At 44.4% G+C, this 19,343-nt stretch overlaps 1 protein-coding gene across 11 annotated transcripts in view; it reads left to right on the forward strand.

Annotated features, from left to right (window-relative positions):
* MAP4K4 (mitogen-activated protein kinase kinase kinase kinase 4) overlaps nt 1-19,343 on the forward strand; it is a 236,973-nt gene that overhangs the window by 211,387 nt on the left and 6,243 nt on the right. For all 11 annotated transcript variants that reach the window (XM_045006210.1, XM_045006202.1, XM_045006185.1 and 8 more), the window contains 4 exons: nt 1,398-1,532; nt 9,916-10,016; nt 12,287-12,436; nt 15,142-15,301. In XM_045006210.1, the coding sequence (XP_044862145.1) occupies nt 1,398-1,532; nt 9,916-10,016; nt 12,287-12,436; nt 15,142-15,301 (546 nt within the window). The remainder of the gene's footprint in view (nt 1-1,397; nt 1,533-9,915; nt 10,017-12,286; nt 12,437-15,141; nt 15,302-19,343) is intronic.

Raw genomic sequence — 19,343 nt, forward strand, 5'->3', positions numbered from 1 at the left:
GCACTTACTTCTTTACAATGAAACAGCTGGAAGCAAGGAGAAGAAGCCAGGACTAGAAGAAGCAGTAACTTGTCAGCTCTTCACAGATAATATAGGAAATGCTATCTAACCCCGCAGTTGTTCATTGAACATTGTGCAAGAACCATTGATGAGCTTGACTGTGATGCTACCATTTCCATATTTTGTAACATGTCCTTTTTAAAATTAGTTTCAGTATTTTTATTTTAGTTCCTTCCCATCACATGCATGGTTTCTTTCTTCTTCTATCATTCTAGCTTGAAACTTGGGCTAGAGGTGACCATTATAAGTGTCCAAGCTGCCATTTCTCCCAAAATCTAGATGATCACATCTCTGGTAAATAAGCATCTCCTGCTTCCTGTCCTGCTTGCAGTGTTGCACCATTTGGGACACAAGTAATCTGCCAACCAAGCTTTTGTCAACATTTAGCAAGAGGGAGAATGTGTTTTAGCAATACATGATACTCTCAGTATAAGTCACCGCAGCTCGGTCTTAGCTGTTTGTTAAAAACATTTTTACACTATACATGTTGGAAATAAATGTCACTCAATGAGACTCTGTTTAAGACTGTTCTGTGGTACAACTTCTTCCTTGTTTGAATAATTTACTAATAAAACCTGTTATGTTTGGGTACCGAGGGATGATTAGAGTGGTTGAAAAGTGCTGCTCACTAGGTATTGAAACTCATAGATGCTAATTTCAAAGCCGGCTTTGCTTTTACCTTCTTTCAGACCTGGTCCCAGTAATGACTGCCATTTTCTGGTATGCGTGTAAATGATTTTCAACCACAAAACTTTCTCCTCACTCTCTTTTCTGGTGTCACACAAATAAGAGCTGCTGTAGATCATAGCTGTTTTCAGTCTCCACACACAAAGGATTGCTGCTTGCTATTGTGGAACTACAATCTTACTAATAAAAAGTGGGGTTTTTTTTTAAAACATCAAAACCAAAACAGCCCCAGAACTATTTCTTTAAGTTTGTCATTTTATGTTCATGCAATATTATCAGGTTATTATGAGGTTATTATGAAATTACGTTTGGAAGGATTCTGGAATAGTGCTGGTGGTGCTATAATCTTGTACACTCAGTACTGATCACAAATGTAAATTTAGTCAAACACAGATTAGTCAGAGACAAGTTATTGGGGTGAATATAGGAGTAGCTGGTTGAAAGTTAATGGCCTGTGATACCCAGGAGGTCAGACTAGATGGTTGAATGATCCTTCTGGCTTCAAAACTCTTGAGTGTGACTATGGAATGCTTAGCAGGATCACTTTGCTTTCACAGCAGTTTCTCATCTCGTGGTGGTCTTTTGGTTTGTCTTTTTGTTGTGATTAGCATGAAATCCTTGTTAAAACAAATGTTGCATTTTGTGACTAGGTAAGAAGAACAAGTTGCGAGTTTACTACTTGTCCTGGTTAAGAAATAAAATCCTACATAATGATCCTGAAGTAGAAAAGAAACAGGGTTGGACAACTGTGGGCGACTTGGAAGGCTGTGTGCACTATAAAGTTGGTAAGTAGCAAATGAATTGTGACAATCTGTCAGGCTAAAATTAGGTAACAGAGAAGTCTTACTAAGATAGTTGTTGTTTATATTTACTGATTTCTCTTAACTTTTGTTTTGCCATGTTCTTCTTCGAGTGATGGTCCCTATCTGTATTCCACATGTGGGAAACACATGCACCCCATGTGTCTGAATCTGAAATTTCTTGCAAGCAATGTCAGTTGAAGAGCATGTGTGCTGTAGCTCTCCCTGTGCTCCCAACTGAGGGCATAAAGGGCGGTGCAAGCCGATGCCTCTCTAGTTCCTTCTTACTGTGCATGGTCTGAGTTGAAATGTTCTGTGTCCTCAGATCCTTTATACTGTCTCATTCCTATAAAAACTGTATCTAGTTAGGTTTTTTAGTAGTTTTTATAGTGTGGTATAGCATATATAGTTAGCATTTTTTCCCCATCTCAAGATCATCACTCCCCCTCCCCCCCCAAAGAAGTCTGGGATTATGCCCAGGGTCCTGGCATTCAAAAACTGTTTCCTGCCCATACTCCTTTTCTGTGAGCAATGAACATCAAAGCTGCCTTTTATGAGGTTCTCATTTCTGCCAAGTGCAGTATCTGCTGCTCTTTCCCCCCGAACTTTTGAGGGTCGGACCTGAGATTCAGAAAACATCTCATGGAGAAGACAATGAAACCCCAGTCAGATCTGGGCCGAGTCACCAGCCATCACCACCAGATTCCCCCCACATACATCAGCCTCAACAAGTGGGCAGTGCCCCTCCAAGCTTGGGAATGGAGGGTAAGTCTGTTAAACCTAAAGAGAAGGCTTCACAGGAGAGTAAGATGCACTCTCATAGACATAAGGACAAATCATCAATGTCTAAGACTGTACCAAAAAGAAGGGATCCCTCCCTGACCCCATCACAGTCAGAAAAGCCAGTTCACACAGGCGTTAAGATCTTAGGCACAATTCAATCTTCTCAACAAGAGAAGGAGGCTTGCCAGGGTATAGGTCCGACGGTTCAGACACCAGCTCTGATGGTGAAGATGTGGGATAGACAGCTCCTGGTGCTTCTGTCCATTTTGGAAGCCATGGGGTACTGGTAGTGATGTGGCTCTGGAGGGAGCCAACAACCATGTTGACCAGAGAGGCTCTGGCTCTGCCAGCTCCACCAATTGACTCTCTTCGTACTCTGGGGTGGTCGGAGACATATGTCTCCCCAGAACACATCTTTGCTCTCCCCCATCTGCATTCACCACTCCTATTGCATAGCTGTACATCCAGTTGGTGGAAGCACAACTTACTAGACATTCTGCAGCCTTCCAGTCCCAATAGTGTGGTCCTCTCCATCAATGAGGCCATTATAGATCCAGAAAAAGTGGTTTGGTGCATCCCTGCTTCTTGTGCTACCACACCAACAAAGACTGAGAAGCTCTACTTTGTCCCATCCAAGTGGGGAGAGCTCTTCTTCTTTCACTCTCATTCAAACTCCCTGGTGTTGCAGGTGGCTACAGAATGGTCGAAGCAACAGCACCCACAGGCTACTCCCTCTGATAAGGCACACAAGAGACTCGACCTTATGGGAAGAAAGGTCTTCTCTTCCACCTCCCTCCAGTTCAGGATCTCTAATTATCAGGCTCTTTTTTTTAATCAATTATGCTAAATTTCTAGAGTTTAAGGACAAGCTCCCTGAGGAGGATAGAGATCGCTTCCAGGCCTTAGTAGATGAGGACACATTTGTGGCCAGAACTTCACTCCAAGCCAGGCTGGACGTGGGAGATACTGCATCAAGGGGGATGGCTACAGCCATTGTCATGAGGAGAGAGTTGTGGTTGCAATCCTTGGGTTTCGCTGGAGAGCTGCAGAGTACATTCAAGATCTACCCGTTGATACTATCAATCTATTCCACTAGAAAATTGTTGGGTCTCTCCACTCCCTCAAAGAGTCAAGAACAATTCTTTGCTCAATGGGCATTTATACTCCTGCCCCTCAAGAGGAACCATCATAGACAAGGTTATAAGGCAAGACCATCTCCTCAGCCCTTTTATCATCAGTGTCCTCAGGAGCCATCACACAAAATAGACCAATGAACCCAGTCTCTGCAACATCCACTGCCACTTTGTACACTAACCCCAGACAAAGTGTTTCCTTTGATGGGACTGTTGAGACCCAAGCCCCTTTTATGATGACTCTTCATTCCCCTCTTCAAATGTTTGAAGGCTGCCTTCCCCAATTGGTCAAAAACCAGTGGGCACTAACTACAGACAGATGGGTATCAGAGGTTGTCCATGGCAGCTATCTTAATTGAGTTTCTGAAAACTCCTTCCCACTTCCTCTACAGGGACGACTCTCATGAGGAGATTTTGCGACAGGAGGTGAACACCCTGCTCCTCAGGGGAGCCATAGAAAAGGTTCCAGTGCAACACCATGGCATGGGATTCTATTCTCCTTGATCCCCAAGAAGAGTGGAGGATGGAGGCTGATTCTCGATCTATGTCAGTTAAACAAGTTTATCCAAAAACTAAAATTCCACAGGATATCCTGAGCATCAATAATTTCCTCATTAGAAGAGGACACATTGTTTGTGGCTCTCAATGGCCCACAAGAGGTTCCTCTTCGACCAAAACCACTACCAATTCAGAGTCCTCCCCTTTGGTCTGGCCACAGCACCCAGGGTATTTACAAATGTTTTTTCAGTGGTTGCTGCTTGGATGAGAAGACAAGGATTTACAGTCTTCCCAGACCTCAACGACTGGCTTCTCACAAGTAGTTCCTATGAGGCAGTCCACAGGGCAACCCATGTTCTGCTCAGACTTTTACCTTCCCTAAGTATCTGCATCATTCATGAAAAATCCATGTTGACCTCCACAAGGTGTATGGACTTCATAGGGACATCATTAAACTCAACTACAGCAAGAACATATCTACTTCTCAAAAGGTTTCAGGCCATGAGCACACTTTTATAGAGCAGGTTGTTATCAGACCCAGGGCATCAGTCAGAACTTGCCTTTCCTCTTTGACCACATGGCTTCATGCACACATGTGACACTGTTCACCAGGCTATATCTGCGTTACCTACAACCCTGGCTTCTCTTTGTGCGCTCACCAGAAGGCACCATGAACGACAAGGTCACAATTCCACCCAAGGTATTAGGCTCTCTTGTGTGGCAGACAAAACTGGAGAAGATTCGGGCAGGGATCCCTTTCCTCACACTGACAGCCGAGTCAAGCTATTGTTACCAATGTCTCCTACTTGGGCTGGAGTGCATGTATGGACCCCGCAGGAGTTCAGAATGCACATCAACTTACTAGAACCCAGGGCAGTCTGTCCAGCCTGCCGCGCCTTCCAATGCACTTATCCAATCCAAACACGTTCAGATAATGTCAGATAGTATGACAACAGTATTTTATATAAACAAGTAAGTGTGGGGAGGGAAGTGATTTTTCTCTTTGTGCACAGAAGCAGTCACCCTCTGGAATGGGAGCATCAAACATCAAATAACCCTATTAGCAACATATTTATCAGGATCTTAGGCACAAGAGCACCCACAGGCAAAATTCCCTAGCAGACTACCTGAGTAAACACTTTGTTTGTGAATCACAAATGGGAGGTTTACAATTCGATTCTCAACAGTGTCTTTGCTCAGTGGAAAATGCCGGCCTCGGACCTTTTTGCCTCACAAAGGAACAGGAAGTTTCTTTGGTATTACTCCAGAGCAGCCTTGGGCAAAAACTCATTGAGAGATGCCCTCCTGATGTCATGGAAGGGTTGCCTGGGGTTTGCTTTACCTCTAATTCCTCTGATAGCGCAGGATTTATGGAAGATCCGCCAAGACAGAGCTTGAGTCATCTTCATCGTGGCCAAGTGGCTGAGACAGTTCCAGTACATGGATCTGTTGAAGCTTTCAGTGCACCCATCCAGGAACATAACACAGGGACAATGTCACACACCCCAATCCAGGGCCGGTGCAACTCAGAGCCTCGTATTTGGATGGGCATTGGAGATAGAATGCTCATGTTCCAAGAAGTTGCAAACCATCCTTAACCAAAGTAGAAAAAATTCTATGAGACGCTATTACTCAGCTAACTGGAAACGTTTCTCCGCTTGGGCTCATAAATACAATTTGTCTCTGGACTCTGCTGAAATCCCTGGTATCTTAGAGTATCTACTTACTTTTAAGTCTTCTGGTCATGCATTCAGTTTCCTATGGGTGCATTTAGCGGCAGTCAGCGCTTTCCATCCTCTGGTGCATAACCATACAATCTTCACACACCCTGTCACAACTAAAGTTTTAAAGGGAATTCTCACATCCTTTCCACCAGCAGTGAAGTTTGCACCTCAGTGGGACCTCAGTTTTGTTCTGTTCTCTCACTAAGTCTCCCTTTGAGCCACTGGCCGTATGCTCAATGGCCACCCATGAAGGTGACCTTTCTCATTGCTATAACATTGACCAAAAGAGTTGGTAAGCTGGGAACATTTAGAGTGGGCCCACCATATAACCTTCTATAAAGAAAAGGTCTTGCTGCGCGCCCACCCCAAATTCATACCCAAGGTAGTTTCCACATTTGATAGGAGTCCACTTACATGTATTTTTCCCTAAAGTATGTGCCTTGGAAGAGGCAAAAAGGCTGCATTCTCTGGCTGTCCGGAAAGCTTTGGCCTTTTATCTGCTAAGAACAAAGGGTGTTGGAAAGACACCTATTTTTTTCCATAGCAGAGCAATAAAAAGGTCAACTTATATCACCTCAGAGACTTTCAAAATGAACCTCGGGTTGTATTGTTCACGGTTACCAATTAGCTGGCATCCTCCTCCTTGCCCCTCCCCACTATCCTGGAAGGGGAAAAGGCTCATTCCACCAGGGGGCAGCTGCATTTCTGAAAGACATACCCATACTAGAGATCTGTAGAGTAGCTACTTGGAGCTCTTTGCATAACCTTTACGAGACATTACACCTTGGTACAGTCGTCAACTGCTGATATGGCTGTGGGGACAGCAGTACTACAGTCAGCTATCGCTTCTGTGTCCTGGCACCGCCACCTGCTTGACTATTACTTGTTAATCTCCCACGAGTGGAATACACATAGGGACCATCACACGAAGAAGAAATAGAGGTTACTTACCTGTATCTGGAAGTTCTTCGAGGTGTGTGGTCCTTATCTGTATTCCACCACCCATCCTCTGTCCCCTCTGCTGCAGATTGGTTACACTGTGGTAAGAATGGGGAAATTGAGTGGTGGCGGCCCACTCTGCCCTTTATGCCCTCTGTTGGGAGCACAAGGACAGCTACTGAGCATATGTGGGCCAATGGATACTGCTTACAAGAAATTCCAGACTCAGGCACATGGTGCACATGTGTACCTGTGTGTGGAACACGGAGAGGGACCACACATCTCGAAGAACCTCCGTTTACAGCTCAGTAACCTCCAGTTACACTGGAATGAAAAAGAATGTATTTTTTATTTTTCTCTTAGAGGCTAATTGTTGTAAAAACAACAAAAACAAAAAAGCATGCTAGCTTTGGAGGCGTTTATGGTAACAGGAATATATGTTTAAGTTAATGATGATTCATTGATTTCCCTTACCTCATTGCATTTCCTAATGCACTCTCAGACTGAGCCAAGTGCAATTGTGGGGTGAAGTGTCTTTCCTTTAAATAGATAGTTTTTAGTGCTTCTTAAATTGCTGAGATTAATTGGGTTATAGACCCCCTCAGAACCAAAGCCTGTGATGGATGGCAGACAGTACATATAAGCCTGTTAACCTGCTGTGAGTTACTATCCAGAAAACATCAGTAAATTAGTACTGTTTCTGCTGGCTCAGCTTCAAAATGAGATCTTGCCGTGATGATGCACCACTATTGCCCTGGAATGATTTTGCTTTGTTTTCACTTTAAGGTATATTCATTACAGCAACTAACCTGTCTTTCAAACTCATGTCTTTTTGCTTCAAAGCTTTACCTTTTGTCAGACTATGCTGGTCAGTGTATAGTAGCAGTTTGAGCAATTGGACTGTAATCAATCAGTCTGGCTTGTGCACACATTTGAAAAATCTACTAGTAGTGAGTAGTCAATAAATATCTCAGCAAGAAACTGCAGAACCAAAAACTTGATCCAAAAAGCAATTCATAACTTACTTCTCCTGTGTCATACCCAAAGATTTCAGCAACCTATTGAAGCAACCTTTTTAACAATATGTTAACAGCTATATAAAAGGGACTCTCCAATGGTGAAGGACATGAAACTGAGAGCATTCTTTTCCAAATGAAGAGTGATTTGTTACACTCATCTATAGTTTAGCACTGAACTATACTGTGAACCATAAATATACAGTAGATCTTCTCAGGTAGTAGAGAGGCCTCTTTGACAAGTATGTTTTAGTTCCCAAGAATGATGAGCTCTGGAAATAGTTGCATTTGCAGATCTAATAACGGTGCAGTCTTGGAGCTGACACTGTGGCTTTGTGCACTGAAACAGTTGGCTCTCATGTCTTTCTTGTCTCTTTGATGCAGCAGTGGGTTCAGACTTAAGGGTGAAGTGGTATGTAGGGATCTCAGAGATGCTTGTGGCAGTTTCTGGCTCTCCCAGATGACAAATTACTCTTTGGTAGCTAAGATTGGATATGTTCCAGAAAGGACCCCAAGCAGACACAGAAGGGCATCAAAAGTTCCTTTTCACAGATAAGATGACATTCATGTACAAAAACCGTAAGAATTATTTCAAGATAGACAAGATTGGACAAAAACTGTATTTTGCAGAGAGGCAAACTCAATACAACTGGAGACTTGAAACACAACTTTTTGTAGATGAAAATGTGTCAGGTCTTCAGCACTTAAAATTCACTGCTTTTACTTCCCTGTTGAGTAAATGGAGCCAAGTTCCTTCTGAAGAACAGCTCCATCTCCCTACCGCATGCCTGGAGAAAACAAATATAGACCCATATGGCAATAAAGAGAGTATTTAGAAGGCATGAAAATAGTATGTATTAAAACAGTGGGCTTGTTTTCTGCAGTACATGCGGTTTGCATCAAGGCTGGATGTGAAATGTAAGGGGAAAGGATTTCTCACTACTTCAGGAAACTTTCAAATCCTTTGTTACCTGGGCTAGCTGGAAAGTAGAAACATGTGCAAGCCGATTGTGTATCACCCACCCACAACTGGTATCACAAAAGAGGCTAGCAGAAATAGAAATTGAGACAGACCATGATACTATCCTTCACAAACTCAGATGGAAGTGGAAAATGGAGAGTCTGCAGCTCTAGTTGAATGGCCATTTCCTACTTCTCCTGGTCCTCCCCAATCCCATATATCTTAACCAGTCTGAACAGTAGTTGCCAACAGAGCTCTACCAGAGGACCAGTTTTTATCTTGTATCTGAATGCAGAAGAGGTTTGAGAATTCACAGATTTGCTACACATTGAAAATATTACCTTGTCTGACACATGCAGCTTTTTTTCTGCCCTAATGAGACTTTACTAGGGATGCAGCACAATGGTGTGTGTGTGTGTGTGTGTGTGTGTGTGTGAGACTGCTTTGCAACTTCTTGTTTTGGGGGAAAAAACTACCGCTCAAAAATTTGAGGTGAACTTGGAAAAATGTTCCATGTTTGCCTAGAAATCTTTTTTTCTAACTCTTTACCAGTTTGGAGAATTTTTCCATTTCCCCCTGGCAGGGGGAGTCTAAACTATAAGGGAAGAAGAGCAGATGTTGGCCAGTACTTGAAATGTTAGTCTCTTTTTGTGACTTTTTGGGAACAGTTTTTTTTCACACCTCTTCCTACCTTTCCATGAGGATGATTATCCCCCTATTCACCACACAACTTTAATGTGTCCCCTACTAATGCAGTAATTCTAGATCTTGGAGGTAAAGGAAAGTGCTCCATTAGCAAACTTGTTGTTACTTTTGCTTTTAAAACTGGCTTTATCTTCCTTCCTTCATTTGAGTTCTTTGTCTTCTTCCTCTAGTACCTTATGCTTCAGCTTAATCACAATGCATTAATAAGAGCAATGTTGTGAAAGCAAGTCTGCCCATCAACTCTTCACCAGGTTTTTAGGTGAAAAAGGACCCTGACCCAAAAGTTAACTTTCCGTTTTGTTATGTAAACAGCATCTATGTTTTGTATATGCATATAAGTTTTGTATGTAGCGTACTGGCAAGGCTATTCCAGACATGGATATTCATTGAGTCACTGACAAAATTAAATATTCTTGTGAAGCAGATGACTAAAAATGTGTTACTTTTTAAACCCTACTTTAAAGTACTTAGAAATAGGAATGTTATTGCGATATTAACTGGACCCTTCAAATGTTTAAAATTATGTGGCAACTTTATAGTTGTCTTGTTTCCTAAAGTTAGTTAAAAGTTTGGAGTTGCTGCTGAGTTTATTTTCTTGTTTGATTTCAGTAAAATATGAAAGAATCAAATTCTTGGTAATTGCTTTGAAGAGTTCTGTGGAAGTCTATGCATGGGCACCAAAGCCATACCACAAATTTATGGCCTTCAAGGTAACAGTCTATTTTAACCATCTTTGGGCTTTCTAATGTGTATTTGCAGTTGCAGAGCTGCTTTTATAAAAACGTTTGAACAACCCGCAATGTTGATAAATAGTTACATGTTCTCTAGTAAATCTGTCCCTAATTCTGGATTACATTATAATGCCATTATTGATGTTTATTAGATGAAAGAGTCCGTGTATGTAACTAAACTAACATTCTGAATTGAAACTCTGAACATAAACTATAAATGGAAAACCTAACAAGGAGATTGCTCAGGGTGACAGCATGACGTGGCAGCTGCAGAGGAGCAGTCAGTTGTGAAGCTGTGGCAGTGACTCCTGCTTAAGGAGAATGAAAATTTAAGGTCTTGCTGGACTTCTCTCCTCTCTGCGGGTAATTTATTTTAGGTGGTCACATGTAGGAGACACTCACTAAGGTTGTGAGCCTCCAGACCGTGCTTCAATTCTAGGCAGATTAATTTTTGAGGTACTACACAAGTGTGTGTGTTGTCCTCTACATATGCAAATCAAGAGACAGATAATTGAGCCAAGTCCCAATCTTGCTGCAAGTGACCAAATCACTAAATTATGTTAGTCTCACTTGTTTTTACGAGTGCTGTAAGAATATCGTTGGTCACATGGTATCATTACCAAACTAGTCGTGGGGCGGTAGTCCCTCCCCCTCTGGGTCAGAGGGAGGCCACAGCACCTCTCTGCACCGTCAGGACCACTGCCTAGTATCAGGGTAATTAGTGTTAGGCATTAGTGTTCTGACCAGTCTAATAGGGCTGAGCCCCTAGATAGTCAATTGGTCCCAGCCCTTAGGCAGAGGCAGGGATCCCAGGGCCAGTAGGCTCTGGCCCTTAGACTGGGGCTTAGCAGCCAACCAGCTATTCCTCTGGGCCCTTTAGGCAGGGGCCGGGCAAACGCCTTAGTCTGTGGTCTCGGTGCCCTTTTGGCAGGGGCCAGAGCAGCCGTAGTCTGCAGGCTCTGGGCTCATTAAGCAGGGACAGAGTAAACCCAGCCATCTATAATCTCTGGGCCCTTTAGTCAGGGGCAGAAGCAAACACAATAGTCAATTATCTCTGGGCCCATGGTCCAGGGGCAGAGCGAAAACCCAGGAGTCAGTTAGTTCTGGAAAAAGAACGAGGAGTCCTTTTGGCACCTTAGAGACTAACACATTTATTTGGTCAAATAAATGTGTTAGTCTCTAAAGTGCCACAAGGACTCCTCTTTCTTTTTGATGATACAGACTACCACGGCTACCTCTCTGAAACCAGTTAGTTCTGGGCCTTTGATGTAGGGCCAGAGCAAAAACCCAGGGGTCGGGTGTCCTAGTTCCAGTGGACAACTGACAAACTTAGGCCTTTTGACCTGGCAAGGGGAGGCTTCCACCCCAGGGGATCCACCCTACTCCACCACGCCCTGACCCAGGGCCCTAACGGGGGCGGAGTGATCTGCCACTGGGTCAGCGGGGAATCCAGCTGCAACACACCTATTGTGCTTCAAGCAGTGCTACAGCCAGACTGAAGTCGTCTGTCGCTGGGCCACTTCCTCCCCTCCCCTCAGGGTGTACCTGAAACCACAAGGTATCTTCGTCTCCTCCAGCTAGGTGGCCAGTGGTAGTCCTGGCAGGTCCACAGCAGACACCGGTTCTCTGGCGGGCAGGGGGGGGGTCACATGGCTCAGCCGCAGAGTCAGCAGGCTGGAGCGAGCAGGACATGTCCGTCTCCCTCGGTGTCCTGGCTCCAAGTGAGCCAGAGGCTCTGCCTTTTATACTTCCTGTTCCGGTTACCCACTTCTGGTGGGAGGGGCGAGGCAGGTCTGGCTCCGCCCACTTGGGCACAGCGGGAGGCCACACTGCACACTACACAAACTGTTGTGCAGAAGTTGAGATGGTCATTACAAATTAAAAACATACTAAAGGAGTTTAACGTGTCTTGATGATTAGTTTTTATTTTTGCTTTTTTAGTCCAGGGAAGTTGTTTTAGTTCATAATGTAATATGGCTTAATCCTGCACAGATATGAATATTCTGACCTCAGGTCAGCAAAGCACATAAGCAGGAGCTTAACCTCAGTGGAATGCCTCACATCTGTAATGGCGTGTGCTTAACCACGCTGCTGGATCAAGCGTGATGACTTTGCAGGAGCAAGCTGCCAGCGCGCGCGCTCTTGTGTGTGTGTGTGTGTGATAAGCATGTTTTAAGGACTCCCATCTCAGTGTTGTGTGGTAAGCAGAGATGTAGATCTGACGACCCCTTTTAATTACTGTCTTGCAGTCATTTGGAGAATTGGTACATAAGCCATTGCTGGTGGATCTAACTGTAGAGGAAGGTCAGAGGCTGAAGGTGATCTATGGTTCCTGTGCTGGTTTCCATGCTGTTGATGTGGACTCAGGATCAGTCTATGATATTTATCTGCCAACGCATGTAAGAATTGTGGCTCAGTATGGGATTTTTATTTCTTAGGGTTTTTTCCACTTACTTCACATTGAAAAGATATACAGGTGTTCAAATGCGATCATACCAAGAGCAACTATGCAGAAAAGTCATCTATTCCCTTCACTATGTTTTTCTAACTTCTGAAATTGTGATTATCACTTGTGGGTTAGTTATAAGATAAGAGCATCTTACACTTAAAAAAAAATTAAAAAAAAAAAAATCCCCAAACCCACAAATAAAAAAATCCTAAACCTCTTTTTCTTCATAGAACATTACATCTCCTCTAAGTACTAGGTACAAAACATATTTTGTTAATGCCAGTCCTAATGCATGCTCAGAATAATACAGTTAACAGACTTATTCAAGATCTTGAGCGCTTGCTAGTTCAGGCCTTGTGGGGGTTAACATGTCTTACAGCAAGAATGAAAATTGTTAAAACAGATGTTGTGTAAAACAGTGGCTCTCAACCTTTCCAGACTACTTTACCCCTTTCAGGAGTTTGATTTGTCTTGCACACACCAAGTTTCACCTCACTTAAAAACTACTTGCTTATAAAATCAGACATAAAAATACAAACGTGTCACAGCCCGCTATTACTGATCAATTGCTGACTTTCTCATTTTCACCATATAATTGTAAAATAAATGGATTGGAATATAAGTATTGTACTTACATTTCAGTGCGATTTTCACTTGTGAGCCTTGTCTGAAGCCTGAGCCCCAGGCAGCAGGGCTGAAGCATGTACCTTAGCTTTTTGGGGCCTCCTCTGGCATGGAACCCCAGCATTTGCCCTGCTTGTCATCCCTTAATGTCGACCTTGCACTTGCAGCCCTCCTAAACCTATTCCATGACCCCCCAGGGGCTGCAACCCCCAGGTTGAGAAACACTGATCTAGATAAAAGAACAGGAGTACTTGTGGCACCTTAGAGACTAACAAATGTATTTGAGCATAAGCTTTCGTGGGCTACAGCCCACTTAATCGGATGCATGTAGTGGAAAATACAGAAGGAAGATATATATATACACAGGGAACATGAAACTATAAGGAGAGTGATCAGTTAAGGTGAGCTGTTGTCAGCAGGAGAGAAAGATAAATGTTTGTAGTGGTAATGAAAATGGCCCATTTCAAGTACTTGACAAGGAAATATAAAGAACTGTAGGGAGGGGAAAGATAAGCATGGGGAAATAGTTTTACTTTGTTCAATTGCCCATCCACACAGCTACTACTCTGAAAACTGATCTAGAAGAGTTGACGTACCCCTTGGAAGACCTCTGAATACCCCCAGGGGTACATGTACCCCTGGTTAAGAACCGCTGGTGTAAAAGATATAAAACTATCCTATATCTGAACATATACGGGATCTTACATTTGAAAAACCACAAACTCAGAAGGGTTGGTAAAGTATAAATATGTGACCATATTGACAAAAAAATCTTTGGAAGCAGTTGACTGCAAGAGGAATGACCTTTGATATGCAGCGAAAACACAGTCCCAGCTAGCCTGAAACAATGGTGAGATCACTACCAGGTGGGAGGAGAGATGAGGCAGAGCAGGGCAACAGTTCCCTGAGGCCACTCACACAGCCTAGGCAGGACAAGGCTAAAAGAGGAGGCATCCGTTACCGTCATTGATAGTTTTTAAGGACAGTTCTGTGTGGGAGTTGTGGGTTTTGTTGTGTGCTCTTGGTTTTCTTTGCAAGACAAATTTTTTTTAACTTAAAAGAAAAAAAAAAGTAAAGCTGTTCAATACATTTCTGCCTTAGAAGGTTTCTATTGGTAAGAGTTCAAGACTTGCAAACATGAAGCCCTCCTATAGAGAGAGCAAAAACAGGATCATAATAGACTATAATAGCTATAGCTAGTCATATCAATTTGGAAAAAAATACTAAATTGCATAATTCCTTCATCTGTATACTCTAGAATTATTAATCAAGGCCACTTCCAAGTCATTAGTAGAAACATTTCTGATTTTAGTTTTTCTTTTCTATCCTTAAAATGAATTGACCAGAATTATTAAAAAATAAAATGAATTATCATTTTATTGCAGTAGACACAGGCAATTACAGAGCAGCTGGTGCACTGAGAAAATTAAATTTCAGAAATGAAATAAAATGACATCAGGAATTAAATATAAACTGGGTAATAGCTTGAAGATTAAGTATTTTATGGATCTTAAAGATCACCTGACTATATTATCTTTATTTGCACCTAGAGGCCCCAACCAAGACCAGGGCCTCCGTGTGCTAGGCACTGTACAAACACACCATCAGAGATCATCCCTGCCCCAAAGTGCTTACAGTCTAACCAGATAAATGGTGGGCGTGCTCACAGAAGGACAGGGAGGTGAAGTGACTTTCGCAAGGTCTCACAGCAAGTGAATGGCAGAACTGGGAATACAACCCGGTCTCTAGAGTCCCAGTCCAGTGCTCTGCGCTCTGGCTCGCATTGCCATCTTACCATGTAGCTCAGTCAGCACTGAAAATCTCAACCACAGACTAATGAATGAGTCACTATAGGTCATACAATAGAACTGGTCAGTCAAATATTCTGGAGATGACAGTTTGATGGGACTTAGATATTGATATGTCTCCCCTAAGGGCCCTTACCTCATCATGGCCTGCTTTAAAACAAAAGGTTATACTGGAGCAGCTCATGTGAAAAACAGTGTCTTTGATTTTGTTTTGCTTCTGTAGATCCAGAGCAGCATCCAACCACACGCAATCATTATTCTCCCAAACACCGATGGGATGGAGCTGCTGGTTTGCTATGAGGATGAAGGGGTTTATGTTAATACCTATGGGAGGATCACCAAAGATGTGGTTCTGCAGTGGGGAGAGATGCCCACATCAGTTGGTATGTATCCTGTGAGAATCAAACGTAACCTGTAAAGCAGGGATTGGCAAACTTCAGGACATGGCCCATCACGGTAATCTGCTGGTGGGCCGCAAGACATTTTGTTTATGTTGACTGTCCGCAGGCACGGCCCGCCGCAGCTCCCAGCGGCCACGGTTTGCTGTTCCCAGCCAATGGGAGCTGTGGGAAGTGGTGGCCAGCACATCCCCACGGTCCACATGCATGTTATGGAGTACTGGGGTAAACAAAATAGCTTATTGAGCATAAAGTTCCTAGTAGCCTGCTGAAAATAGATATATTTTTGCTAAGTTGTGATAACCTGCATTTCTAAAGGGATTTGGGTTGGTATTATTTTGAGAGATTTCTTAATTGATAATAGGCTTATATGTGATTTGATAGTCTTATTGTGATCTTAAGCAGTAAAGTATTGTATATTAAAAATATTTTTAAATTACCATAGTTACCTAAAGTATAGAGGAGGCACTTTAATGAGACAAAATGTCTCGTACCATAATGACCTACCACATTTCTTTCTATGACAGTTAACGCCAGACTAATTCCCATTAAAGTAAATGGAAAGACTTGAACTAACTTCAGTGAGAATTGGACTGGACCCCTACTGTTTGTTCTTGTAAACGTTAGGGGCCAGATTCTCAACTTGTATAAACGGTCATAGCTCCATTGACTTCAGTTGGAGCTATGAGAATTTACACCAACTGAAGATCTTGTTTAGTGATTTTAAGATGATGTGTTAGTAGTCAGATTGCCCTCCTCTTCTTCCCCTCCCCTCCTCCACAAAAACCCTAAATAAATAAAAAGCTCATTATTATGGTAAATATTCTTATACCATAGCAAGTTATGTAATTTAATTCCCCTATAAATTAACAGGTAAATATGTTCTTGTATGAAATGGGAGTGCTATTAAATATTTGAGACTTAACATTTTAGGACATCTTACTAAGAGCTGCTAAATCGTAATTTTATTTTTCTATTGAAAATACATCCACAAACCAGAGGCAGCTCCTTTTTCCTTATTAAATCCTTTGATCTTCTTCGCCTGATGATCCCCCTGTGTATTCCACACGTGGGTGTGCGTGCAAGTCATGCGCCCAAGTCCAGAAATTCTTCAAAGCAAGGCCAACCACTTCTCCTCTTGTCAGCTTTAGGGGCCGCCTCATGCTCTTTGCCCACAGCTGGATCACCAGTTGGGTCCTGGAGATTATCTATCAGGCATATTCCATAGAGTTTGTCTCCTTCCCTTCTTACAAACCCCTTTCCCAGTCTTCCTTCGGGGACTACTCTCACCAATTGATTCTTCATCAGAAGGCGGAATCTCTTTTATACAAGGGAGACGATACATGTCCTACCTCAGTACCAAGGGAGAGGGTTCTACTTTCCCATATTTCCTAATCCCCAGAAAAGGGGGTGGGAGTGGAAACCTACCAAGGACCTTCAGCAACTAAACATCATTATCTGAAAGCTGAAATTCAGGATGATTACTCTGGCATCTATAAGCTCTTCCCTTCAGGAAGGGATGTGGTTTGCAGCTCTTCACATGAAGGAGGCATATTTCCACATGGACATTCACACATCCCACAAGAATTTTCTGCGTTTCATGGTGAGAGAAGAACACTACCAGTTTCAGGTCCTCCATTTTGGACTCACCACTGCACACAGGATATTCATGAAAGTTTTCTCTGTGGTAGTAGCCCAGATTAGGCGCCAGGGCTATACAGTGTTCCCATATCTGGACAACTGGCTCCTAGTAGGCCGATAATGACAGGATCTCTTGAACAACATCTTGTTAGACTAGACATTGTATAAGTGAAGAAAAGTCTGGTTTGTCACCCACAAGGACCATAAAGTTTATAGGAGCACTACTGGACTCAGTCCCTGCGAGAGCATTCTTCCTCGCAGGCAAATTTCACATGATGAACAACCTGATTTACTGCCTCACCCGCAAACGGCATACTACAGTGCACAGTGTCGCTTGCTGTTGGGCCACATGTATCTATGTGATGCTGTTCCCCAGATTCCACTTGCGGTGTCTGCAAGCTTGGCTCTACTTGACTTACTGGCTAAACAGGGACTGCATCGACTCCAAGGTGACTGTTCTCGCCCTCCCTCGCTTGGTGGTCAAACCAACCAAAGTCATGGTGGGGACTCCTTTCAGCCGTCCCATACTAAGAGTCACCATTTTGACAGAGATCTCTCTTATGGGGCTGGGCGCTCACCTGGACTGCCACACTGTTCAGGTTACTTGGACTCCACAAGAGATCAGTCTGCATATAAATTTACTAGAGCTGAGGTTGGTCCACCTTGCATGCGAGGCCTTCCTTCCTCTCATATGCTTGTTCCATGTACAGATAATGGCAGGCAATATCACCATGGTGTTGTATGTAAACAAACAGGGAGGAGAGAGATCTCATTTCTGCCTAGAAGCAGACAGATGTTGGAACTGGTGCATCAGAAACTACATCACGATACAAGCTGCTTACTTCCCAGGTGTACACAACTCCCTAGCTGACAAACTAAGCAGAAGTTTCTCTGCGGACTATGAATGGGAGATCCATGACACAGTCCTAACCAAGAAATTTATGCAATGTAGTACTCCATTATGGGACCTATTTGCCTCCCGGACAAACAGAAAACTTCCCCTGTATTGTTCCAGGGGGGACATGGTTCGTGATTCCAAGGGTGACGCTCTCCTGGACAGATTGCCTCAGATATGCCTTTCTGCCCATCCTGCTACTGCTGCAGGTCATAGGGAAGAGCCATCGTGACAGAGCCACCATCCTCCTCCTAGCACCCTCCTGGCCAGACAGTTCTGGTTCATGGAACTTGTAACGATGTCTGTACACACGCCTATCAGGATCTGCCCATTTCTGGATTTCCTAACCCGGGGGCGGAATCAAGCACCCCAACCCAGGAACTCCACCTCATGGCCTGGTATTTAGATAGGCATCAGAAACAGAACGCTCATGCTCTGCCCCCGTTCAGGAAATCCTTAACCCAAGTAGAAAGGATTCTGCTAGAGCAGGGGTGGGCAAACTACGGCCCGCAGGCCACATCCAGCCCACGGAACCATCCTGCCCAGCCCCCGAGCTCCTGACCCGGGAGGCTAGCACCTGGCCCCTCCCCTGCTGTCCCCCATCCCCTGTAGCCTGAGCTCGCTCGCTCCACCACCGGCGCAATGCTGTGGGTGGTGGGGCTGTGAGCTCCTGGGGCAGCGCAGCTGCAGAGCCCGGCCTGACCCGGTGCTCTGTGCTGCATGGTGGTAGTGGCAGCAGCAACAGCATGGCCTGCTGTAGCGCCGCCAGCCACCAGTGCTCCAGGCACCGTGGTAAGATAGAGGGCAGGGGAGTTCAGAGTGGTGGTCGGGGTGTGGATGGTGGTCAGGGGGGAAACGAGGTTGAATAGTAGCAGAGGTCCTGGGGGGCAGTCAGGAAGGAGGAGGGGTTGGATGGGGCAGCAGGGGGCAGTCAGGGGCAGGGGTTCCGGGGGCGGTCAGGGGACAGGGAGAAGGGGTGGTTGGATGGGGCAGAGGTCCTGGGGGGCAGTCAGGAATTGAGAGAAGGGGTTCGATGGGGCGGCGGGGGTCCAGGGGCAGCCAGGGGACAGGCAGCGGGGGGAGGTGGATAGGGCAGGGGGTCCCAGAGGGGCCCTCAGGGAACAGGGGTGGTTGGATGGGGCAGGAGTCCCGGGGGGGGGGGCAGATAGAAGGTGGGGACCGAGCCACGACCCCCTCCCCTAACCGGCCCGCCATACAATTTACAAAGCCCGATGCGGCCCTCAGGCCAAAAAGTTTGCCTGCCCCTGGGCTAGAGTCTGCTACCTAGCTAAATGTAAGGGTTATTTGGCCTGGGGACACCTCCGCCAACATTCACTAGATACTGCAAGCACTCCAGTTAGCCTAGGCTATCTCCTCTTCTTTAAGACTGCAGGTCTAGCCCTTCGTTTGCTGGGTGTACACCTAGCAGCGATTAGTGCTTTCCTCCCTCTGTCTTTACTCACCCGGCAACTGTGCAATTTATGAAGAGCT

This window comes from Mauremys mutica, chromosome 1 (assembly GCF_020497125.1).
Source record: "Mauremys mutica isolate MM-2020 ecotype Southern chromosome 1, ASM2049712v1, whole genome shotgun sequence".
NCBI classification, from domain to species: Eukaryota; Metazoa; Chordata; order Testudines; family Geoemydidae; genus Mauremys; species Mauremys mutica.